The 27166-nt window shown below is 37.4% G+C and overlaps 1 protein-coding gene across 4 annotated transcripts in view; it reads left to right on the top strand.

The window, feature by feature from the left end:
* Positions 1-881: 881 nt before the first annotated feature.
* Positions 882-27166, top strand: part of INTU (inturned planar cell polarity protein) — a 76345-nt gene continuing 50060 nt past the window's right edge. For all 4 annotated transcript variants that reach the window (XR_015553831.1, XM_087437645.1, XM_087437644.1 and 1 more), the window contains exons 1-3: positions 882-1122; positions 14007-14542; positions 23751-23836. Coding sequence is in view for 3 of the 4 variants with exons in the window: in XM_087437645.1 (XP_087293771.1) it covers positions 980-1122; positions 14007-14542; positions 23751-23836 (765 nt within the window). In the remaining variant the exon portion in view is untranslated. The remainder of the gene's footprint in view (positions 1123-14006; positions 14543-23750; positions 23837-27166) is intronic.

Raw genomic sequence — 27166 nt, 5'->3', positions numbered from 1 at the left:
TAATAGTTGAATTACTGGGTCCTGAGTAGGAAATACAGTCTAGTGGTTAATGACTTAAGTTCAATTCTTGGTTGGCTTTGTTGCCTGCTAACCATGTGACCATTAACAAGATGAATAACCTCTCTAAGCTTCAGTTTCCTTATTTTAGTACAGGGATATTTACTTAATAGTATGCGAATACTTAGCATAGTATATGAATAGAAAAGTAATTAGAGCAATGGCTGACTCTCATAAATGCTAGCTATTATTTTGTACTTAGAAAAATACCTGATGTAGGTATTCGCAAATGACAGGTAAATTTACCTCTTTACACTTCCAACTTCAGTCATGAGAACACTTCATCAAATTATAAGATTTTGAGTTACAAAATGAATACGCAGTTGATTTCACAGTATTGCCACCCATGCGAAGCACCTCTCTAGAATATCTGCTTGAGAGAACTGTAAAAATGTTTGCACTTGCGAAGCGATTAAAAATACCAAAGAAACAATGGCGCGTATTTACGTTACTTAAAAGCGTCCGTTCCCTGCAGAGATGCAGAGGCCCTGAGAATAGGTAGAGGGGTGGTTTCCTTTACCTAAACGGAAACCCAGGGTGGCCTCTAAGGCTTTGGACAGCTGTTCGGCGTAGAAACAGAGCGCAAACGGGGAGAAAAAGGGAAAAAACCCAGTGAGTCTCCGCCTGTTTTAATAAGTCACGCTGCTCCAAAGTGCGCTTAGGAGAGCAAAGAAGTTTGAGCTACTTCCATGCCTCCCAAAAGCCCTCCTAGAAATTTCCGCTCATTGGCTCCTTTCAGTTATCCTAGTTCTCCCGAGGAAGCTTCCCCGTCTCCCTGGCAACCCGAGCTGCCACCAATTGCAGCTAAGGTTGGTGGTCACGTGGCCACTGCCCCGTCCCTAGCGGACGCAACATGGCGGCCCCGGAGAGCCGCAGCTGCGAGATTTGAACTACTCGTCTTGTTGCTGCTGCCTCCCTGACGATGGCGTCTCCAGCTTCGTGCGGTTCGCGTCAGAGCCCAGAGGGGCTCCTTGGAGACCCCTCTTCACAAGAAGATGAGGATTGTGATCCTGAAGATCGTGTCAGCGACTCGGGTTCATACTCCTCTGCAAGTAGCGATTATGAGTAAGGTTCTCGAAGAGGGGCAGTTAAATCCATCCTTTCAGTCCAGAGTGTACACGTGGGCTGGGGGGACTGCAAGAGTGTTGGCGTGGTGGGCATTGAGTGTTTGAGGTTCTATAATAAGCGGGATTTATTTGCGCCACGTTTCATTTGTGTGATATTGTGAGCCGAAATGACGGTGCCATCCTTTGCTGCTGTAGGTTTTTTACGATCCTCAGATGAGGAGGCTCTCCTCTTTGTGGTGGGTTCTGTAATATTTGAGGGTATATCTGTTAGTGTTCATAAAACTTCTATCTCGGTGTCTTCCTGCTTCTCTGATGTCATGATCTTTGTGACTTTAACCTCGTTAGTGTTTAGAGTGAAGGGACACCCTACATGTTTTATAAGAAACTATTTAAATTATGTAAATTTTTTTTCCTGTTATAAAAATGAAGAGATATATAAAATCCACCGATAGTCTCACCGTCGAGGACAACCTCTCTTAGCATTTTTGGATATTTCTGCTATATTTTCCTATACATTCTCATGGTTTTCTTGTTTTTTATTTTATGGCATAATGTAATTTTAAAAATACAGAATAGTGTTATTTTCCACTTTTTAAAATTCTTAATGAAAAAGTTATTTTGATTCACAGTACCCAATGCTACTTCAATTTTAAAGGAATTTATACCTTACTGCTATGGTTTAAGAACTTTTTGGAAAAGTTAATTAGTGATAGCTTGAAATGACCAACAGTGAAAAGGTTCAGGTGCCAAAACATCAACCAACCCCATAATGGACTGCCATACATAGTCAGTTTTAGGATGACATTTTATGTGTATTTAGGAATAACACTTACAAGTAGTTAATGTGTATGTAGGAGTAACAGTTACTTGGCAATTATTTTCACCTATAGATATGTAAAACATTTTTATCGTTACCTTTAAAAGCGTAAGGGGAAACCATCACTAATGGCGGCTTAATATACTCTAGAGGCTTAATGAGAACAGATTATATTCTTGAAGACTTGAACAAATTTAAGAATATCGAATATTTTATGTAACCTACTGAGTCATTTAAAAATAATTACAAAATTCATGGATATCAAGCGAGGCTGCTGGAAGGAAGTATGGATTATGTGGAACCTTCTTTGGTCTTGCCATGTAAGCCATAGACAGTGTGAGACTCAACTCTTGATTTCTCTACATCTTAGGATCACACACTTTTCGCCCAGAGAGAATCTGTAATTTGCACATCATCACACAGCTGAGTGTTGTCAGTGTAGGAATTTAGGAGACCTGATTTCAAATGGGGCACCTTGATTTGAAGATAAATGAGCTAGCCTTGTTTCCAAGGAAACGAGCAATCTGAGGACCTTGTGTTAGGAAAACGTGTTATTTTAAAGCATTTTGTGATTCAGAATACATGTATATATGTCTTATATTTTAGTTTTTAAAAATGGTCATTAAGCTTTCTTATCAGTCATTCACTGATCACTCCACTTGTTCCAGTGTCTTTATCCTCCTAACAAAGTACAGTAAATCCCTATTGTAAAATGTTTTGCTGGTCTATATTTTGAGTCCTACCAAGATTCACATTTTCTGGCTGTCTCTTCTTGGTGTGTAGGACATGAGAGTTGATTTGCTGACCTGACCAGGTAGGCTTGTGCTCTGTTCCTTCCTTATGGTATTAGGTATTTACCTCCCTAAGCTGCAGTGTCACCAATGCAAGAGGTAGCTTTCCCAACTTGGACAGAACCACTCTTTGATCAAAGGCATAGAGATGTGAACCTAATTTTTCTCATCAAAACTAAGAGATATGAATTGCCTATTGTGTTTCATTGCCTACATGAAGGTTATTAAGGAAGTTACGCTACTTATTGATTCTCATAAAGTATCCTGAATTTTCAGGGTTCTGGATAGTTAATTATCTGCATATTCTTTCTGGAAATTGTCATTATTTCATACATGCTTTATAACTGAAAACCAGTTTGAGCTGCATGTGATTGTCAATACAAAGTTAATAAGTTTGTCATTTTTAAGATAAAATTACTTTAGGGTACATTCTGGTAAAGTACTTTTAATAGGTTTATTTAAGACTTAGGAGTAAAATTTTAGATTGGTGCAGTACATCTTAACCTGGCACATTGTCAAGTCCCTGGGGAAGCTTCAGAGGTAATTCTGGTGGGTAGGTTGGATTGAGGGAACCAGTGACTAGTTTCAGTATTGAAATAATGAAAATCATACATTTACTTGCAATAATGCCACCTTTCTTTGCTTTGGTTTACAATTATTCAACTCATTGAAGCAACATTGGTTAGTTCATGTTGGCCAGAGTTACCAATTTTATGACTTAGATTTTTGATATTTCCAAGTGAATTTTTTGTTATTATTGTTAGTTTTAAAACCTTGACTAATGGAGAGAAAGGGGGGTACTTTTAAAAGAGAATTTAGCTGTAAAAAGCTAAGGAACTTCCACTGAAAATAAGAAGAATGACTGGAGAAGAAGGAAAATATATCCTTTAAATTTTTTTCTGGGATTTTTTTAAACAGCTTTATTGAAATATAATTGACATACAATAAACTGCACATATTTGAAGCATATGATTTGATAAGTTTTGACATATATACATCTATTAAGATAATGAACATATCCATCTCTTGCAGAAGTCTCCTCATGTGCCTCCCTAAGATTACTCATTCCCCCCTCACTCCTTACAACCACTTATCTACTTACTGTCATTATAGATGAATTTGTATTTTGTAGAGTTTTTAAAATATGGAATCATGCGGTATGGACCATCTTTTTTGTCTGGGTTCTTTATGCAGCATAATTATTTTGAGACTCATATGTTGTTGTCTATGTGTAGTTCATTCCTTTTTATTTCTGAATATGATTCCATTGTATGAATACACAAAAATGTATCTTTTTCTTGGGTTTTTAACATGGGAATGTACTACTTGAAGGATCAAAATATTTCATTCAAAGTCATGATGCTGTATGTTCACATCCAGTTTAAGATAATTCCTTTTTGCTGTCCTGCTCTGAACACTGACTTCTTTTTGCTTTTAATTTAACTTTTCTTTTATCAAATTATATAGATTAAAAAGTCAAATAGTATGTAACTAGGTTTATGATGAGAAATGGTAGTTCTCTGCTACTATCTCTCTCTGCTTCCAGCTCAGCATGTTTGAAGAGCATTCATTATCTTCCTTGTTTCTCCTCTCGTGTTGCCCATCTCATTTGCTGACATCACTCTCTCCTTGCTCCTGTCTTCAGATCTAGGAAGTTTCTAGTCCTGTAGACCTTCTTTTCTGATATCCACCCCTCCTTCTTCTCTCTCTTCTTACAGGCACTGCCTTACTTAAAGTGCTTGCCTCTCCCGTACACCAGTGGAGTAGCCTTCTGACTCGTCTGGATGCCTCTAATTTCTCCCGTTTCCAGTCTTTCTTCCATACAGCTGCCAGAGTTTGCCTTCTAAAACACGGTTCTAAATCATTTTTCTCTTACAGAACCTACTACAAAAAGATATAATCTGGCAGTTTGGATCAAAAAGAGAATAAACACAGGGGCCGGCCCCGTGGCGTAGCAGTTAAGTGCGCGCGCTCCGCTGCTGGCGGCCAGGGGTTCGGATCCCGGGCGCACACTGACGCACCGCTTGTCGGGCCATGCTGTTGCAGCATCCCATATAAAGTAGAGGAAGATGGGCACAGACGTTAGCCCAGGGCCAGTCTTCCTCAGCAAAAAGAGGAGGATTGGCATGGATGTTAGCTCAGGGCTGATCTTCCTCACAAAAAAAAGAGAGAGAGAGAATAAACACATGCATGAATGTCACCAGCAAAGCTAACCAAAATGAAGCAGATATCCACGTGCTTAACTAGGTCATCCCTGTGATGGAATGAAGAAAAGAAGGCTGAAATTAAAAACTAACAACTAATATGTCAGGCTTGATCGCCGATGATTGTATTGTTCAAGTAATTCAACCGCTTCAGTTACAATGGAATTTCTTTATAATGTTGCCTGAAATAACTGAGACTTTTGAAAATGAGACTAATGCTCATAGTGTCAGTACCACATTTGCAATGTCAAAATAATTTTTTCAATAGATGATTATGAGAGACATCCTGGTGCAGTGTAATGAGTACTGATTTAAGAGTAGGGGTCAGACAGCCTGTGTTCTAGTCATCCTTGCCACGGCCACATGGTATCACGTAGCTTCTGTGAGCATCAGTTTTCACATGTTAAAATGGGAATGTGAATGGTCACTCAACTCTGAATTTTGTTGACTGAAAGAATGTTTGCTTAAATCCTAGGAACAGGAAAACTGTGAATAGTTGATGAGGTAGTTGTTGATGAGGGATTGACAGGAAGACAAGGAGGAGATTGATGTTGGAGGTAACATGTGTTTGATTTGGTGGAGGGTTAATCCAAGCTGAGTTTAATTTTTTTTCCCCCAGCTTTGTTGAAATTTAATTAACAAAAATTGTATGTATTTAAGGTATACAATATGATGATTTGATGTATGTTTACAGTAGCAGATTCTCTAAGAGGAATGCACATGCTCTTTTACAAGTTTATTTTGCTTTACTGAAAGTCTTTTTCATTTTGTCAAATTTTCCCTGGTCTTGAGGGATTCAGAATTAGAGGAATTTTTGGTTATATCTTATTGTTTTACAAGGTGTCTCTTACAATAGAGTTTTCTCATCTTTGTCGGAGGTTTCACAACTTTCTCCATCTTGAAGGGATGTATTCTAAGGGGCAGTGTGGCTAAAGAGAGCACTAAATGCAAGTGATTCTACCTCTGGTGTCTTAGAGCTTGCATTTTCTCTTTGGAAATGAAATCTTTGTGTAGATGACCCTGGAAAGACATGCTTTTCTTTAACATGAAATTATATTCCTGGTATTGAAATTTTTATGGGCCTTCATCCATTCTGACTTTTATTTTAAAGTTTAAAATATTAGTATAATTGTATTAGGGCAGTGAAACTACTCTGTATGATACTATAATGGTGGATGACACCTTTCATTGTACATTTGTCCAAACCCACAGAATATACAACACCAAGAGTGAACCATAATGTAATCTATGGATTTTGGGTGATTATGGTGTGTCAGTATAGATTCGTTGATTGTAACAAATGTATTGCTCTGGTGGGAGATGTTGATAATGGAGGAGGCTATGAATATGGGGCGGCAGGGAGTAGATGGGAAATCTCTGTACCTTCCGCTCAATTTTGCTGTGAACCTAAAACTGCTCTAAAAAATAAAGTCTACTAAATCATTTTTCTACTCTACTCAAAAGCTTGGTGGCCTCAGATAAATTCCAGATTCCTTAGTATGATTTTTAAAGTTCTTTTAGATCTGCTCCTAGCCTATCTGATCTCATCTTGATGATCTTCCTCTTTTAAGCCACCTGCCTTCCTACTTGTCTTAGCTCAGGCTACTATTTAAAAAATAGCATAGACTGAGTGGCTTATAAACTACAGAAATTTATTCTCACAGTTCTGGAGACTGGAAGTCCAAGATCAGGGTACCAGCATGGTTGGGTTCTGGTGAGGACCCTCTTCCAGGTTGCAGACTGCTGACTTCTCATTGTGTCCTCACATAGCAGAGAGCAGACAAGAGAAGCAAGCTTTCTCCTGACTCTTATGAGGGCACTAATCCCATTCGTGAGGGCTCTACCTTCATGATTTCATCTAATCCTAATTGCTTCCCAAAGGCCCTACCTCCTAATAGCATCACACTGGGTGGGAGAGTTTCAACATATAAATTTGGGAGGACACAACATTCAGTGCATAACACTACTACACTGACGTCCACCCATTCTTATACCTACCATGTATTTTCACACCTACGCTTTTACGTACTTTGTTCTCTCTATTTGAAACACTCTTTCTTACTATCTCTACTTGTCAGAATCATTCAGTGTCCTACTTAAGTGCCACCTTCTCCTAGAACTTTTTTTTTTCTTTTTTTTGGTGAGGAAGATTCACCTCTTTTTGCTTGAGGAAGATTTGCCCTGAGCTAACATCTCTGCCGATCTTCCTCTACTGGCTGATGACTGGTGTAGGTCTGCCCTTGGGATCTGAACCCGCGAACCTGTGAACTCAGGCAACCGAAGCAGAGCATGTCAAACTTAACCACCAGGCCACGGGGCCAGCTCCTCCTAGAACCTTTTTTGATCTGTCTTGGACTCTACCCTCCTATAGTAGTTTTTATTCCTCACTTTTGGCACTTGCATTTCAGCTAGGTGATGAGCTCTCTGTCCATCTGACATCTTTAGAAGTACAATAAAGCCTATCACAAAATGTTTTGCTGGTCTATGATTTTGATTCTGCGAGGGTTAGATCGTATACCTAACTTAGTGATGTGTAGACATGGCCCATTTAGCTGAAGGGTTGGGGTTAGGGAATGTGGTCCTGAGAATGGGGCCATTATTAGCATAGTTCCGATGGAGATGTGTTCCTGATACAAAAATGTATTTCACGCAATGAGTACACAGTAGTTCACCGGCTCGTCCCGTCCTCTTCTCTGACATGCTTTGCATTTGTTCAAATGGTGACTGTGGCAAGGCTAGAAAGAACATCAGCCCATCCCAGGTTCCCCACCTCCTCAAGCTGCTATAACGTCTAGCATAGATTTTAACCATTAAAATCATGCTTTTCTCTTATAAAACAATCAAAAGACTTCAGGGATGAAAATTAGATATTGCTGGCAGACAGAGCACAGAAAAGAAAACACAGAAAAGCATTAGGCAGACCGGTACTTACTGAACAAGCACCACATAGAATCCATATTAACTTGTCATGGTGTTTTTATTGTGTGTGGTTTTTCTCTGTCCCTAGAGTTGTCCTGCTCTGCCTATTGGTACCCCATAAGGTATATTGGCAGCTTTGATAAAGTACATTGTGCTTTGCCCACTGAAAAGAAAAGAATATATAATGTAACAGGTTTGGAGTAGTAGCAGAAGTCTGTTTTCCTTAGGGAAATGCACCAGGAGGGCTGGCTATTTCATATTTTCTTTCTTTCTTTTTTTTTTTTGTGAGGAAGATCAGCCCTGAGCTAACATCCATGCTAATCCTCCTCTTTTTGCTGAGGAAGACTGGCCCTGAGCTAACATCCATTGCCAATCCTCCTCCTTTTTTTCCCCAAAGCCCCAGTCGATAGTTGTATGTCATAGTTGCACATCCTTCTAGTTGCTGTATGTGGGACGCGGCCTCAGCATGGCTGGAGAAGCGGTGCGTCAGTGCACGCCCGGGATCCAAACCCGGGCCGCCAGTAGCAGAGCGCGTGCACCCAACCGCCAAGCCACAGGGCCGGCCCCCATATTTTCTTTCTTGTGGTGGTAAAGGAAATCATGATACTATTTTAATTGATGAAAAATGCTGACGTTAATGTAAATAAAGACCTGAGAGATTCAATAACTTAGAAGAAAAAAAAGGTTTAGTATCAATGTAGAATTCTTGAATACATCAAGTAATCAGAAACTTATTAGCATTATCCGAAGTTCATTTTCTTTACAATATTTGTTATAGCTTATGTAAACGAACTTGCTTATTTGCAAATTAGCAAGTCTTTCTTTGGGAAGGAGTCTGCTCGTGTTTACCACATCAGTTAGGGCCTTGAAAACCAATTGAAGTGCCCTCAGACTTTGTAAGCAGACTATACATATACAGTTATTTCTGTTTAGAGCAAAGTAGAATAAACAAGAATCTCGTTGAAAGACTTTTACACATTGACAACTTTACAGCTTGCACCATAGGATCTCAGAAAAGGTGTGAAAAATATTTAATACTTATTACTGTTACCCATGTATTACAAAAATCTGAATTAAAACTGTTAGATTTAATTCCTTTTTTAAAATAAACCTTTTATTTTGGAGCAAGTGTAGAGTTAGAGAAAAGTTGCAAAGATAGTACACAGAGTTCCCATGTATCCTTCACCCAATTTCCCCTGATGTTAACATCTTGCTCAACTGCAGTGCATTCATCAGAACTAAGAAATTAACATCGGTACAGTACTATTCACTAAACTCCAGATTTTACTCGGATTACGCCATTCCTTTACTTATATCCTTTTTCTGTTCCAGGATCCAATCCAGGATATCATATTGCGTTTAGTCATCAGGTCCCCTTAGTCTCCTCTGGTCTGTGACATTTCTCAGTGCTTTCTTATTTTTCATAACCTCGATCACTTGGTTAAGGTAATTCTGCCAGGTGTCGTCACTGTGAAGTTACTATTTTTCACTTTCTGTACTCTGTTCTTTGGAAGAATGTCACTAAGTCCAGTCCACACTCAAGGGGAGGGAAGATTAAGCTACATCTCCTGGAGTGAGGAGTATCTACATATAATATTAATTTCTTTAATTTTGTTATTAATGAATAATTGTAATGAAAGGTTGGGTTTTTTGTTTTGTTGTTGTTTTTAGTACACCCCCCTTCCTTCTAGTAGAACTAGTTTGAGAGTACAGTCTTTATAACTCTGTTAAACTTTCTAATGCATTAAACAACTATTCTCTTGATGCTTAGCTAAATAGGAATTAATCACTGGAGTAAGAATAAGGAACCATCTGGGAATACTGAACTGTGGGGGCTTAAAGGCAGCGTCTGGTTTTGCTTCCTATGTCACCAGTGCTTAGCCTGGAACCTAGCGAATAGAGGTCATTGGAGACATCTTCATTTATTGCCAGGGGTTGGAAAAGTACAGAAGTACAAGAGCTGTATCTAATAAATGTGTAAGTTTCTCTACAGTTTTGACTCTGTCGGGCAGGAGGAAGGGAACTGACATTTATTTGGCACTTACCATGCCAGGCACATTATTTTATTGCTTTTGATAACAGCCCTGTGAAGTAGCTATAATCTGTTTCCTAGAAGAGGAAAACTGAAGCTTATAAAGGTAAAAATCTCAGTAGAACAGAATTTGAACCGAAGTCTTTTTGACTTCTTAGTTCATTTTCTTTTCTCTGTACCTGTTGCCTTTTTTTGCAGAGTCTCTTATGTTCATTTCCCTGTCTTTATTCCTGTCTCTCTTATCTCCTTTCTTTTAATTTCTTCTTTTTTTTTTTTTTTTTCAAATTCTTCTTTCTCTTAAAGTGGGGTATTTCTTAAATCTAGACATTAAGAAAATAGATCTCATTCATGCTGGTAGAAATGTGAATTGGTAGAGTCTTTTGGGTAAAGGCTCATATATACACATACATATAAGGATGGTTACTGTATTGTTGTCTATAGGGGCAAAAAAAAAGTGAACTTCAGTAGATGAATGACCAAATGAACAACATCCCTGATATGGACCATTAATGGAGCCTTTAGGGGTTTCTAAATTGTATTGTTAAGTGATAAATGCTAAAGATAAGTATATGTATATATACTGTACTTTTTCAAAACAAACAATGACAAAATAACCCTATATGTGTTTTTATATGATTATAAGAACATAGATTTTTAACATCATTTATATCAGTGAAAGGTAGGAAAGGAAGATGACATGTACGATAATGATGTTCCCATTTATGTAAAATGAGTCTGTACATATGTATACATAAAAGGATGCATGAAAGTACAGTCACCAACTAGAAATCTAGTCAACATTAATTCCTTCCTCTCTCTCATCATCTCATCTAATCAATCTCAATGTCCTGGTGATTTTCAAGCTTTTCTCAAACGTTTTTCCTACTTTCCATTTCTCCTACCATTGCCTTACTTATCATCTTTGCCTGGACTACTGGAACAGCCCACTAACTGGCCCCTTGTCTTGAGTCCTGTCTACCTCAAATTCTTCTTGCATTTTCTTGTCAAAATAGTTCTATCCAAGGATGTCTGACATGTAAATCCTCTACCTTAAACTCTTATTGATGCCCTCTTACCTACACTACAAAATCCAAACCCTTAGCTATGGTCCAGAAGACCTTGCAAGATTAGGACTTGACTACTTCTCCTGTCATCCCCCCAGCTCACGAATTATGCTCTGACAACTGCGCACTAGCTTTAGTTGTCCACGTAGACCATGGAAACTATCCATCAAACCTTTGTTTATGCTGTTACTTCTGTGTGGAATTCTCTTCCCTTCTTCCCCCTCAGCTCCCCAGGCCCCCTCCCCGGTCACTTATTCTTTTAAAACTCACTTCTGGAGTCTCCTCTACCAGAAAGTCTCCCTTGACCTCACCCTCAACCCCAGGCTAAGATGACCTCTCTTTAGTACCTACCATGTGTGTTGTCATGAATTCTTTCTCACTGTCTCTACCCCATTAGACAAGGGATGGAACTGATGCACTTACCACAGTGCCTGGCACTGTTTGCTCCAGGATTGACTGTCACCTCCTGCGGCCCCCCACCTTCTTGGATCTTTAAATCATAACCAAAAAGTGGTTTCACATTCAAATTTTAGAGCATAAGATGAACCATCTTTATGTTTAGCAGAGGGGAAAAATGTTTCTTTGGGGTCACATATCTCTAATACAAATAACATACCAGATTAAAAGGGTGAAATTATAAAGCACATAAATTTCATTCATTATTTGATATAGATCTTCATAAGTGATTGTATATAATCATGGCATTTACATTGTGCCATTTTAAATTATGATACATTGTTATTGTGAAAATAAATAAAGGAAACCTCACTTAAAATGGAGTCGGGAAGCCCTGAAGGGAGAATGCTCATCAAGTACCACTTGTTGCAGCCTGCATAACCAGCAGAAAGGAGGAAGATAAGAATTATTTTAAGGGCCGGCCCCGTGGCTTAGCGGTTAAGTGCGTGCACTTCGCTGCCGGCGGCCCGGGTTCGGATCCCGGGTGCGCACCGAGGCACCGCTCCTCCGGCCATGCTGGGGCCGCGTCCCACATACAGCAACTAGAAGGATGTGCAGCTATGACCGACAACTATGTACTGGGGCTTTGGGGGAAAAATAAATAAATAAAATCTTTAGGGGCCGGCCCTGTGGCTTGGTGGTTAAGTGTGCGCGCTGCGATGCTGGTGGCCCGGGTTCGGATCCCGGGTGCGCATCGAGGCACCACTTCTCCGTCCATCCTGAGGCCGAGTCCCACATACAGCAACTAGAAGGATGTGCAGCTATGACATACAACTATCTACTGGGGCTTTGGGGGGAAAAATAAAATAAATAAAATCTTTAAAAAAAAAAAAAGAATTATTTTGACAAGAGAGGACATTTTTCACTTGAGAACTTCATCTCCTGCTTCTAAATAAAAGAAGGAAGATCGCTCCCTGGCCAGCGACAACGCACTAACCACCTCTTGCAGCCAATGAGAAATCACCACAACCTCACACTCTTGTTCTTCTCCAATAAACTTTTGTTCAAAACAACCCTCCCCAGTTTCCTCCTAAAACCTAATAAAAGCTGACCTTCCCTTTGTCTCCTCCAACTTGCCTATAATTCACCATAGCTTTCTTGTCCTGAATTGCAATTCCTCTGCGATTCCCAAATAAATTTAATTTTGCTTTTATAATTTGTCAATTATTTTATTTAAGGTTGACATTATCTAAATTTCTTATAGTGGAACACAGTTACTTAGACTCTCTCATCAGAGTAGAAGTGCAGAATTATTGAATACTGATTTGTGTGGGTACAGACAGGTGTGGTTAAAACAACTGATATATGATTAATGACCTGCAGTGAGTGGTGCTGAGCGGCTAAAATGATGCCACACACTGGGAACCAACAGGTTTTGATATTTGGGGCTAGTCATGCCTTTTTTTTTAAACCATTTATATATAGTTGAAAGTTCTGTATTAATTACCAACCACAGGCCAGAGCATTGGTTAGTTTCAGAGTTGAGTAAGAGAATAGTGCATTTTTTGGATTAATTTTCACAGTATTTAGATAGAGACATTTGAGTTTTAAAAGAACTAGAGTTGCTAATGAACACTGCAGAAAACAGAAATGTCTTCTATCTGATTGAACGATTAGAACACAAATTATACCCTTTCACGCCAGGATATTACAGCTCATGTTTCTGAGAAGACTCTTTCCACATTTTAGTTTTTCCACTGTAACCAGTTTTGCTTTAAAGAATAGCAGTTTGAAAGGTAAACTGTTCATAACATTGAACAGAGTAGAGCTTGTGATTACGTTTCTTACCTTAAAGTGAGTATTTTTTTAATGTTTTCTAATGCTGTTTCAATCATTTTAATAGCAATGATTTTGTTTTTTTCAATGGCCTACTTCCCAGTTAAAAGTTTTTTTTACAATCACATGATGAATTATGTAATATGTGGTTTACTTTTCCTACTACAATTATTCATAAAAAGTTTTATGGAAATTATAGGCTATGGAAGTGGTCATTATTAACTGTGATTATACAAACTGGTTGTTTTCAGCAAAGATTTTAGTTCATGGCGAGGTGAATGTTTCCTTGAAAATTTATTGTATAAACAAAGTCTATTAATGCTAGTAGGCTTTAGCTTTCATTTTAACTTGACAGCCATGTTGAATAATTTCTATGCAAATAAGGTGTTTTTATGTATAGTTTCCAAATGGTTTACGTCTGTGGATATAATTGCATAATTAACTACTAATGTAAACTATTGTCCAGTGAAATTGTCTAAAGTGAACAATAACCACACAGGAGCTAAATTAAATTAAAAAAAAAACACCTTAGATTTTAGAAGAGCGCCATCTCTTTTTTTATTTGTTTTCTATCTCTATGCCTTTTTGATTCCCTTTCCTCCAACTCCAGTTCTTCAAAGCTCTACAAAAAGCATCCTATAGGAAATAATGTTGATGCTCACAATAAGTTAGAAATAGTAAGGAGAATTTGAAATAATCAAAGAATTTTCACTCTCCTCCCACCTCCCTGCGCCCCATCCCCCACGCTCACCCCCCTGCCAGAAAGATATAACTGTTTTTCTTATGTTTGGCTGCTGTTCAGACTCTTTTCTCTTTCTCATAGTGACCTGGAGCCTGAATGGCTGGACAGTGTGCAGAAAAATGGAGAGCTGTTTTATTTGGAATTGAGTGAGGATGAAGAAGAGAGCCTCCTTCCTGAGACACCCACTGTGAACCATGTCAGGTTCAGTGAAAATGAGATTATTATTGAAGAGGATGATTACAAAGAAGGAAAAAAATATGAACCCAAACTCAAGCGGTTTACCAAAATTTTAAAAAGTAAAAAACTTTTACCTAAGCGCTACAATAAAAAAAGTAGCAACAACAGTGGCCCGGTGTCCATTCTAAAGCATCAGTCCAATCAGAAAACAGGAGTCGTTGTCCAACAGCGGTACAAAGACGTGAATGTTTACGTAAACCCCAAAAAGCTAACTCTCACCAAAGCCAAAGAGCAGCTCAAGCTTTTGGAAGTACTGGTTGGGATTATCCATCAGACCAAGTGGAGCTGGAGAAGTGGAAAACAGGGCAGTGGAGAGAGGCTTGTGGTCCGTGGCCTGCTGCCAGGAGGATCTGCCATGAAGAGTGGTCAGATATTAATTGGTAAGTGTCGCTAGTGAAATCAGTCCTTGTTTGTGGAGATACGTGATCAATGATGCCGTGTCAGAGAGGTGATCAAAGCAGAATTATATCCAGAGTCTCAGCAGATTAAGGACTTCTTGATGATATTCGGGACAGTAGTGAAATTGTTAAGGATGGTGTACTGCGAGGCACGGTGTTCTTAAAATAAGCACTGTAGTGCATTGAATATGTGTGTGCCTTGTTTAGGCCAGGTAATAGCTTAACTAATTTTTGAGCTTTGAATTTTATAATTTTATTTCATCTTGGTTATATTTGCTGACAAGAAAAAGAAAATAAGTTGATTATACAGTGATAATTTAGGTTTGAATGACCTATACCCAATAACATGATACAAAAATATATAATTTATGAATAAAAATACTTTTAAATTGTATGTTTGCACTTGAGTACACTAAGTTCTTGGAGTGGTTTTAAACCTTTTCATTTGGCATATTCAGCAACAGTGGTGTTATACATAAATTTCCTTTTGAGGATGCTTGTCATAAAATATCCTACCAATTTTCAGGGAAAAAATAAATCCACAAGTTAGTCTGAGTATACATATTTTGTCTTGCTGATACATTTTAATCATACATTATGTTGGATATAATGCTTGAGTTAGTAGCAACCTTATTACTTAGTTAAACATAAATTAGATGTGAGCATATATTATTAATGAAACTTAAAATTTATTAATAATTCTGGGGCCAGCCCCATGGTGTAGCAGTTAGGTGCACACGCTCCGCTGCTGGCAGCCCGGGTTCAGATCCCGGGTGCGCACCGATGCACCGCTTGTCAAGCCATGCTGTGGCGGCATCCCATATAAAGTGGAGGAAGATGGGCACAGATGTTAGCCCAGGGCCAGTCTTCCTCAGCAAAAAGAGGAGGATTGGCATGGATGTTAGCTCAGGGCTGATCTTCCTCACAAAAAAAAAAAAAATTTTAAAAAAAGTTATTAATTCTAAAAGCTGACAGCCTAAGAGATTTAGATAAAGGAACTTTTATAGGTACTTTAGAAACATTTAAAAATATTTCTTACTATAAGTCTAAATTTCATTTGTTTGTTCATTGATTCAACAGATAATTTTTTGAGCATCTGCTAAGTGCCAGGAATACAAAGGTTACTCTAATAATCCTATTAGTCCTCTTAAGGAGCTCGTAGTGTGATGGAAGAGATGGGTCAAAAATAGGCAGACAGTTTCACACAGTGTGATAAGTGCCGTGATAGGGGTTTGCAAGGAGGAATCAAGTAGGAAGAGCGTCTGTGCAAAGTGTGTGTTCCAAATGGTTGCAACAAGATCTCCACATTCTCTTCTTACAATGTAATGTCGATACTCCTACCAGGGAGTTACGGGCTTTGTGTCCCGTCCCCCCTGCTTTGAATCTGGGTGGGCTGTGACTACAGCTTAAGTGGTACTGTGTGACTTAAGAGGTGGGATCATAAAAGATGGTGCAGCTTCTTCCTCGGTACTCTTTGAACCCAGTGGCCATTCTGTGAGAAGGCCAGGCCACCTGAAGAGGCCATGAGTAGTGTTCTGGCAGGTGGCCCCAGACACCCTGCAGCATCAGCCGCCAGACGTGAGTGAAGAAGCCTTCCAGATAACTCCAGCCCAACCACCATCTGGCTGCAACTACATGAGGGACCCCGAGTGAGAACCTCAGCTGAGCCCAGTCAACCCCAGAATAGGAGAGATAATAAATGATTGTTGTTTTAAATTGCTGAGTTGTTTGGGTGATTTGTTATGGAGCAACAGATAACTGGAACAGAAGCTAATGCATACTTACATTCTCTCAGGTTCTCAACATTCTTTTTTGTAAAATGACAGGATTGGACTAACATATCTCTAAGGTTTGTTCTTTTAGTTCTGTCTAGGAGGCCAGAATTCCTTCCTGCTTGTTGCCGACCACCATAATTTTAGGATCCCAATGATAGGAAACTCCACTAATGCCTCATCTCTATACTTACCTGGGTCCTGTGCTCGAAATGCCTGTTTGGACTGGGTCGTAGACAAATCTCTAAAGTCCTTTTTACCTTTTTCCCTTGAAACCTAGTGAAGAGGTGATTATGGCCAGTGAGCCTCCTATTCCATATTTCCTTTCCCCTGATCCTCACTCCAGTCTGCTGAAGCTTCTAGAAATACCAGTTACCTCTAGGCCTGATCTTTTTGCGCCATCTGTGTGGGAGGAAAGAGAATAAACAACAGAGAGGAAGAGACTACCATGGTTGTCCTACTGTTTATCTTTAAAATAATTTAAAGATACACCAGATGCTAGTAGTCTATTTTTTGACCTGAGTGTGGTAACGGATTTGTTCACTTTGTGATAATTCATTATATTGGACCCCTACAATTTGTGCACTTTTCTGCATGTGTATTAAATAGCAATAAAAATTAGAAAAATCAGGCTCATGATTTCAATTTTATAATGAAAAAGTTTATAATTTACTAAGAAGTAAAAAAAAAGGATTTGTCAGAATAAAATGATATTTCATCCTTGGTGCATAGCAAAATGCGTGGCTCATAATAAGCCCTCAAAAAACATTTATTGAATAAATGCATGAACTATGTAAAAAGAGTATGTACAGGGAGAACAATTAGAAATAAATTTTTAAAACAGAAATAAATATAAATACAGCAAAATGCTAATAGTGTCGGGTTACTGTGGGGTCGTTTTAGGTGATTGTTTTCTCTACTTTTTCAAATTTTTTGTTTTATGATTGTTTTCTGTATTTTTTAAATTATATACTTTGGGAGTAAAGAATGGACTATTTTAATGTCATAGTGGGTTTGCTAATCCCATGAGGTGTTTCTGTGATGGAAATTTATCACTTGTTTCTTTCATAGTTGCATTTCACGGCGCAGTCTGGTTGAACTGTGAGGTAACCCCATAGGCAAGAGGATCATGAAACTGTCCCGGTAACACAGTTTGCTAGGGGTGACTTCTGCCATTGTTTAGCTGGAAAATGACCTTTTTTTGACTAAAGTGCTTTGGCTGGCACAGTAAGACTGGTGACGCTTTTCCTTCTTTCTTTTCAAGACAGCAGAACTCTATTCTATTCTGATTCTTCTTTGCTGGGGTCTTGGGGGTTTTGCTGCCTTTCTTAGTGCCATTTTTGCTGTTCCTGCTGCCAAGGACTTGCTTCTTTATTTTTTATATTTCTATTTCTGACTTTTTCTTAAAGTTTGACAGTCAGCTGATAGCTCCCTGACTACCTGTGGCCAGCCCCCATCCTCAGACCAGAACAAATGGAAGTCCTCCTTTTATCTACATCCTAGAAACTGCATATCACCTTGGTGATTTTTTTTCAAGATAACCCATCTTTGGTCATTTTAACTTTTTTTTTTTAAGTATTGGAAAGGATGGGGTTAGAGAAATCACACATTAATGTTCTAGTCATGCATATCCCTGTGGACCATTTATGCTGAAGAATAAAACAGTTTTTATTTCAAGCTCTTTTTGTATAACTTTTAATATTCTCAGCTCTGATCACTGAATTGATTTGTTTTGTACACACTCATGCTAAGTTTCTCTTCTGAATTTTTTGAAGTTTTTTTTGTTTACCTTTAAAAATCTTTTCAATTGAGGTATGACATCTACAAATCTTAAGTGTACATTCATTGAATTTTGACATATGTATCTACCTGTGTAACTACCACCCGTGTAAAGATATAGAACATTTCTAGCACCCAGAAGGCTTTGTGGTGTCTCCTCTCAGTCAATACCCTCTCCTGGAGGTAATCTTCTAAAAGTCACAAATTTTCTATCAACAGAGTTGATTTTGCCTCTTCTTGAACTTCCTATAAATAGAAGTATATGGCGTTTATTCTCTCGTGTCTCTTTTCTTTAGGTCATAATCTTGGAGAAATATCCATGTTGTCACTATGTAGAATTCCAAAGTATGAATATATACTATTTATTTTTCCATTTCACTTTGACGGACATTTTGGTTGTTTCCAGTTAAAATATTTGAAGTGCTTTTTTAAAAAGATAGATTGGTTTTTATGAACACCTAATGTATGGTTTCATTCTCTAATATTTTGCATGTTGTTATTTGGTATACATTTTTGTCATCTTCTGTAATACTTGTAGCATTTCTGTTTTCTTAATGAAAGTAACTACTGTGTTCGTCTGTCTCTCCTCTCTCACATCATTTCTTTCCCACATTTTTAGCTGCGGTGCTTGACCCAGTAGTAAAGAAAAGAAACTGAGGCAATGAGTTCATTGGAAAGAGAATTTTAGAGTTTTTAGGCCTTTCTAGAGAGATTCTGATGCAGTTACTTCCTTCTACAGATGAGCACCAAAAGGATTACATGATTTACCCAACAGACAGCCAATGAGTGATAAAGCTGGGACCTGTGTGTTCTGATTACCAGTCAGAGAACTGTTTCACTTGCCAGGTGGCTCACTTGAATGGGTGGGGGAAAATGCCAAAGGATTTCTCTTTGAAGCAAAAACAAAAGAAATTATTTAATCCTTTCAAAATGTAATTTGGTGATAAGTATTAAGCTACAACAGTGTAGCATTTAACCCAGTTAATCCATTTTGAGATATTTATCCTAAAGAAGTAATCTAAAACGGATCTGCATACCACAGCCAGCAGGTCAAATCAGGCCTAACACTCCTGTTTGTACAGTCTGCAAACAGAGAATGGTTTTTACCTTTTTCAGTGGTTAAAAAAAATCAAAAGAATAATATTTTATGACATACAAAAATTATAGGAAATTCAAATATCAGTGTCTATAAATAAAATTTTATTGGAACACAGCCACATTCGTTTATTGTGTATTGCTGCTTTCAAACCAGAGTGGCAGAGTTGAATAGTTGTGACAAAGACCACATGGCCCGCAGAGTCTAAAATATTTACTTATCTGACCCTTTACAGAAAAAGTTTGCTGACCCCAGATGTAAAAGGAGGAAAAACTGTGCATGGAAATGTTTGTTAAAGCATTTTTTAGTAATAATAAAAAATTAAAAGCATGAAAATGTCAAACAAGGGTATGGTTATTTAAATTATAATTTAACACATTTATATGTTACTTGACTATTAAAATTATAGTTCCAAAAATTATGTAACAGCATAAAAATTCTCGTTATTTGAGAGATTTAAAAGGATGAAATCCTTGATACCTGATTTGTGTGAACATAGGTGAAGACTAAAAATTATTTGCAGAAATAATCATGGCTATAGTGTTGGGGTCATAGGTAATTTTTCCAACATTTCTGTAGTATTATTTTCTATTTTAATGAGAAGTAAAAACCTTGCACTAGTTTCTTATCCAGCATCATCAGAGAATGTGATATTTTACTTAATCAAATGTTCTGAATGATAGTTATAATATATGAACTACCATTATTCAAGGACTTCTAGAATGGTATGTTGGGAGGGACCCTCTGTATTATAGATGAGGGATTGATATTGACGCTCAAAAAAATACAATAAAATTCATTCTCTCAAAACTTAGGAATTTATCAGTAAATGCATTGAGAGTCAATGCATTCGCTTGAATGTATAAAATGGCAGAATGTTAACTATGTTTCAAAAGCCAGATTCTCTCCCCCCTTAAGTCAAATTGGACTTAATTTAAATGATCAATTTAAATTCATAATCTGATCCCACCCCACTGTTCCATACATATGCCCCAGTCCTTCCGTGTGTAAATACCCCCTGCTAACAAGACTGATTAATTTTTTCCCCAATGACCTCCAAATGTGCCTTGTATATGCATCTCTGTTCTTTAACTTTCACGGGTCCTTGACTCTGGTTTGGTGCTTAGCCAAGATTGCTTTGTATTATTAGGTGAGTGTATTCATTTTCTATTGCTGCTGTGACAAATTACCACAAATGTAAATGTTTAAAACAACACAAATTTATCATCATGTAGTTCTGGAAGTCAGAAGTCTAAAATGTTTCTTTCTGCACTAAAATCAAAGTTTCCAAGGGGCTGCATTCCTTATGGAGGCTCCCAGGGAAAATCCCTTTCCTTGGCCAGCTTCTAGAAGCCACCTGCATTCCTTGCCTTGTCCCTTCCTCAATCTTCAAAGCCAGCAGCGTAGCATCTTCAAGTCTCTCTCTGACTGACCCTTCTTCCTCCCTCCTATAAAGACCCTTGTGATTACATTGGGCTCACTTGGATAATCTTCCAATTTCAAAGTCCTTAACTTAATTACATCTTCAGAGTCCCTTTTGCCACGTAACATATTCACAGATTTCAGAGATTAGGATGTGGACATCTTTGGAGGACAATTATTCTGCCAGCCACAGTGGGCGTGTGGGGGGGGGATGTTTTGGTAAAATAGGAGTTTTAATTTGTTTTCTCTTGGCGATACTAATAATATATGTTTATTGTAGACAGTTTAGAAAATGTAATAAGGCAAAAAAAAGAAAAAGCCCATACGCCCAAAGGTAACATTTTGCTATGTATCCTTTCTTTTTTCCTACATTTATGTGTAATAATTTTGTTTCAAAAGTAGTTTCATAACCTGCATATTCATTTTGTATATGGTATAAGCACACCAGTAAACAGACTTTTGCATATATATTTTCATAGCCCTTGGTGCTTTATGTAGTAGCCCTTCAGTATACATTTGTTGTTTGATATTAAGTAGACGCTGAGAAATTGATGAGTTTTCTCAAATAATGAACTTTTTACATTGAGGAATTGATTTAAGCACTGTGATAAACTGATCTCACCTCTTTTGTTTTATTTGGTTCTTGAATGTATCTCTTGATAAAATTTTCCTTTTATTTCCACCCATCAATAATCCTCAGACCATTTCTTAATTTAACAATTCAAACCAGTTTATGCAGTTCGTTTCCTTTCAGCCTTTGAAATGGGACAGTGCATACTAATGACTCCCAAGTACTTGTCGAGAAAGAACTTTCCTGGAGTGCAGGCTGCCCACTGCAGTGATGTGATGTTCAGGAAGCTGGCCATCTCTGAGTCACTTCACAGAGGTGCTCAGAAAAACGTGAGGAACAATACCTGGGAGAATGAGAAGTAGATATAACACTTTTATAGAAAGAGAAAATTTTCTACTAAACATTTAAAAATATTATGAATACTACTGCACTTGCTCTAAAAATTATTTTCATATCTTTTATGATGATACAGGTCTCATACTTTTAGAGGTTTGTTAGACATGATGCTTTCACGTAATAGTACCTCTAACACTCAACTACAGAACTGTACAGTCGTGTGTCATTTAACAGAAATGTGTCATTAGGCGATTTCATCACTGTGCTAACATCATAGACGGTACTTACACAAACCTAGATGGTATAGCCTACTCCACACTTAGGCTATATGGTACTAATCTTATGGGACCACTGTCATATACATGGGTCCATCATTGACTGAAATGTCATTATTTGGCGCATGACTCTTTAGGTGTCCTGAGGATAGCATAATCTACCAACAATAGAACCGATAGATAGAATGGTCCAGAAGTGGTTTTGTTTTACATTAATACTCATATATTGTGTTCATTCTTCCTTTTTTTAAAAATCACTACAGCTATAAATAATAAGTACACTTGCTTAATTTCTTATTTAAAAAGGATTAGCAGGATATGTTGCTGTTTTTTTTCCAAGTTGAACTGAAGTTGGAAGTTTGTTTTGGTTTGCAAGTTCTTACTTTTAAGGAAAGTTACCAGGCTGCTCAAAGTGCTACAATAGTTGACCATCATAATGACTCGGTGCCACACCTGCAGAATTCTCAACTAAATAGCATCTCTTGAGCATCTAAACCTAGTGCTGGCCATTGTAAACCTTCGTGGGGATGGCCTAAAAAGCTCCTCCTGCTTGCTCTCCACTTAACCCCCATTCTCCATCTGAAAGAATATCAAGGAGAGCAAGGAAGGAAGGGAGAGAGGGAAGAGAGGAATAGCACTAGCTCAAGTAACAGCATTTTGACCTGTTCCTCAACCCTCATTCCCGCAGGACAACATGAAGAGGGTAAGGTGACACATAAACACATAGTGGGTTGCATTAAAGGAGAGAAACTTTGAGCTTAGGGAACGTGAATCTTTTATGAAGAACAATTATTAATAATAAGGTACATAATAAGATATTGAGGGAGATCTATGCTTATTATACTATACATTAAACAAACTTCTCTGGAGGGAGACACTGTCTCTGTTGTCTAAGGCTGTTTACTATTACAAACAACCTTGAAAAGATAATCCAGAACAAAGACTTTCAGTGCCTTGGCTTGCAAGATGTACAAAAACATGAGAGACCGATGGAGAATTGTCTACCAACATCATTTTGTCTATGTACATGTTTATTATTCATCTTCTCCAAAGAATATTAAGCTCCATGTGAGTAGAGATTTTTGTCTGTTTTGTTCACTTCTCTATCTGCAGTGCCTAGAACAGTGCCTGGCACACAGTAGGTGCTCAACAAATATTTGTTGGATGAATTAATGACTAGATGAGTGTGAATTATTTGATCAATTTCCTAATGATATATTTAGGAATGATGAGAAAAACATAACCTTGGTATGTATATATTTCTATTAATATAGCTCACTAGTATCTTGATATTACCTTTATGTTTTACAAGTAAATTCATTTTAACACTGATCTTTATTTTATTAGAGACACCAAATTTGATAAACATACACATTTAAAGAAAAGCCATGGAGGAGATTTTTATTGAAAAATGCCATAGATTTTGATATGGTGGGACCTTTGAAACAAAGAGCTGTGTGTAGACACAGATCAATAATAACAGTGAATACCACAGCATACTGAGTTATGATACACTACATGGATTTAGTGAAAATCACAGCAAAATTTTTTTTTACTGTGGGTCTAAGTAATTAGATTGAATTTTGTTAAGTGCAATACTTGGTTTATGCTATAAATTTTTCATTTGTTCTTTGGGTTTACATAATTCTCCAATTGTATCAAAAATGAGAATATTCATCTCTTTAAATGTTCATAGGTTGTATTTAATTGTAGTGCAATATTGGGCTGTATTATGGTTTAAGAAAGACTAGAGTGGGGGATTATCTCTGCCACTAATAAGCTTTGTAATTATCCTTGGACAAGTCCCTGAATGTCTGTAACACATTTTCCCATTGTACTGTGAAGAGGTTAGAATAGATGCTTTTTAATGTTCCAATTCTAGATCTTTTTGGTTTTTGGATAGTCACACAGCTATCTTTTATTGTTATTCTGTTTTCAGGTGATGTCCTTGTTGCTGTGAACGATGTTGATGTGACCTCTGAGAACATAGAGAGAGTTCTGTCTTGCATTCCTGGACCTATGCAGGTATGGATATTCTTTGTCTGGGTTTTATGATGAATTGTACTATTTTCTTTTTTTAAGATTCTGAAAATTACTGTATATAATGGGTGAGTTATACTTAATGTATTTAAAAAGTTTTAGATCTTGTTAGCATTTTTAACTTTTGGAGATTGTTCTAAAAAGAGAGAGAAGTATCTACAAATAAAACTGATCCTAAGTAAAGCAGGAACAAGAACAATAATAAAAACATATAATGACCAGCTTGCCATTGTAACTACCATATGTGCTGATGAAAATCCAGCTCCTAGAAAAGTCATTTTAAACAGTCATGGAATTTTCATTCTCTGACTTATTAAAATCATTAATGCTGTAAAGTTTTTTTTAAAAGTGGTTTTGTTTATTTTAAAAACTAATTATACTGTTTTCTTGATATTTCTGTTATCTAGTTTAGCCTTATTCCTGAGCTTTTGTGTAGCTACTTCATGAATTATTTTTCATTCTTTGTGGGTAAAAATAAATCTCTTTCATAATAAGTTATTTTGATACTCTTAGCATTGACATTTTATGTCAGAGATGACATTTTTAGGTCATTAGGTGTATTTTGAAAGTGCTGTACCTCCTATTTATGAATATTCTGCTCTTGTTAGCATCAGGAATTAGCTTTGTCTCTTTTGGGCATAGGGAGGATGATATGCTTTAGAAAGATTAGAAATTCCATCAGACAGGGAGAGGAGGAAGTAGTTTTTGGCTTGATCAGGAATAAGAACAGAATCCCTGAGAAATCAGAATCTTACCTGCATCTGATTTGAGATTCTGAAATAATAGGACCCATGATGAAATTCCTTGTTTTCTAAGAAATAAGATTTCCCTTAGGCTCCCTATCTTCTCTTAAAACACACACATACACAGATGCTCTGTAAATTTAGCTGTCTTTGGACATGTCAAATGAAAGTGCTAGAATAATTACGGTAGCCAGTGACCAGCAATGCCTGGGAATGAATAGAGATGGAGATGGAGATGGGGTGGTGCTGGAAATATTAACAATGAGGCAGACACCAGGCATAGTGCTGGAGTAGAGTGTGCGTTATCCCCTTTAGTTGCTAGACGTAGGGAGGTCCTAGGGTGGACCAAGGTACTGGGGCCCCTCAGGGGGCTCAGACAGCAGCTACTTACCAATCAGTAGTGAAGAACTACAGTATTTTAACAACTGAAGCAGGTTCACCCAAGTAAACTGGCTGCACATCAGCCCTGAGTGAGGGCTCCTCCTTTCTTGCCTCTGTCAGTTGCAGGTGTTCTGCCAATATTGCCAAGAGTTCAACCACGTCTCTTCTGCCTTCAAAAAAAGAAAAATTTCCTTTACAGTGGAGTCACATTATACTTATGTTTAGTTAACATTTGCAAATTCAGCTATGCACACTCCACAGGAAAAAAGAAGGAAAAGAAGTAATGATTTAAATATTTTGAACCAATTTCACTCACTATTTGCATGTCCTTTTTAAGCTTGAAGTAAGAATTGTGTGTCTGCTGTTTGTACAGTTTGCTTTTATAGCATGAGCATCTTGCTGCATTAAGTATGGTTCTGTGTTTAAACATATATATATATTTTATACAACATGACTTTTAAGTGCCAATACTTACATCTTTTGCCAAACTGAGGAAACAGCAGTTTGTTGTAAAGATGGAAGAAAAACTGACTGTTACGAGTCGAATTTATCATATTGAGAGAATATGTTGTGCTCCAGCATGGCATTCCGTTTCTGAAGTAATTTCAAGAGGATTTGGACTATATACAACTTGAGAATATCATCCCTTCATAAAACATATATTATTAAAGTCTTTTTATTATTTAAGGAAATAAACTGTTTTTCTTATTATGAAAGTGATACATGTTCATTTTAGAAATTTTGGAAAATACAAAAAAGTAAGGGACAAAATCTCTTAAGACCTCACCATCTGAAGATTATTTATTGTTAACATTGTAGAATATTTCCTTATGGTTTTCCCCCCTGGGTATAAACATGTATGCATTTGTTTGTTTATTTTTGTTTGTTTTACTGTCAGAATTGATATTGTAACTGTGTCGCATTCAAAAACAAGCACCAGCATTGATGGTAATGTATCTTTAATAATAATTTAGAAAATAGTTACAATTCCTTTAACTAGAAATCATGTTTAATTAGTAAACCACATTTTTCTTACATCATTAGTGTTGAAAGGTGGGATAAACTGTAAACTTTTCATTACCAGTAGAATTGGGAAGAGAACTAGTGTTTGCACATACCAGGTAGTATGTCGGTGCTTTGCTAATCTCATTTTCTTTAATAATTTCATTTATTATTCATAACAATCCATTAGACTCCAATAATTTGCATTCCTATTTTATACATGAAGGAAAAAAAATGTAAGAGATTTAATGATTTGTCCAAGGATGCGGAATTAATAACTCAAAGAACTGGAACTGAAACTGACCCCAGAGCGTGATCCTCCCATTTCTCATACAACCTTGGTGGATCTTTGTTCTTGCTGGGCCAGAACTAACTGAGGTGGACTTGTCCCAGAAAAAGTCGTTTTATCCGGTCTGTGTCTGTGGCATTTGAAACAGTCATTCAAGCAATAAGAGAAGAGGAATGCTCATTTATAAAGAATACCACAGGAGACTTTTTTTTATTGGTGTCGTAATAGTTTACAACATTGTGAAATTTCAGTTGTACATTACTATTTGTCAGTCACCATATATATGTGCCCCTTTACCCCTTATGCCCACCGCCTTACCCCCTTCCCATCTGGTAACCACTAATCTGTTCTCTTTGTCCATGTATTTGTTTATCTTCCACATATGAGTGAAATCATACAGTGTTTCTGTTTCTCTGTCTGGCTTGTCTCACTTAACATAATACCCTCAAGTTCCATCCATGTTGTTGCAAATGAGATGATTTTGTCTTTTTTTTATGGCCGAGTAGTATTCCATTGTGTATATGTACCACATCTTCTTTATCCATTCATGAGTTGATGGGCACTTGGGTTGCTTCCATGTCTTGGCTATTGTGAATAATACTGCAATGAATATAGGGATGCCTAAGTCCCTTTGAATTGCTTATTTCAAGTTCTTTGGATAAATACCCAGAGGTGGAATATATGGTATTTCAACTTTTAATTTTTTGAGAAATCTCCATACTGTTTCCCATAGTGGCTGTACTGGTGTACATTCCCACCAACACTGTATGAGGGTTCGCTTTTGTCTACATCCTCTCACAGGAGACTTTTTAACATTAAATTTGAAAATATCTAATAGTAACATTTTAAACTTATACTCAGAGTATAAAAACGGTCTGAAAGTTTCTTGTCATCCACCAG

Source organism: Ceratotherium simum, chromosome 12, assembly GCF_057802395.1.
Source record: "Ceratotherium simum simum isolate JZ-2026a chromosome 12, ASM5780239v1, whole genome shotgun sequence".
Lineage (NCBI taxonomy): Eukaryota > Metazoa > Chordata > Mammalia > Perissodactyla > Rhinocerotidae > Ceratotherium > Ceratotherium simum.
This window is presented reverse-complemented; position numbering and strand designations above follow the sequence as displayed.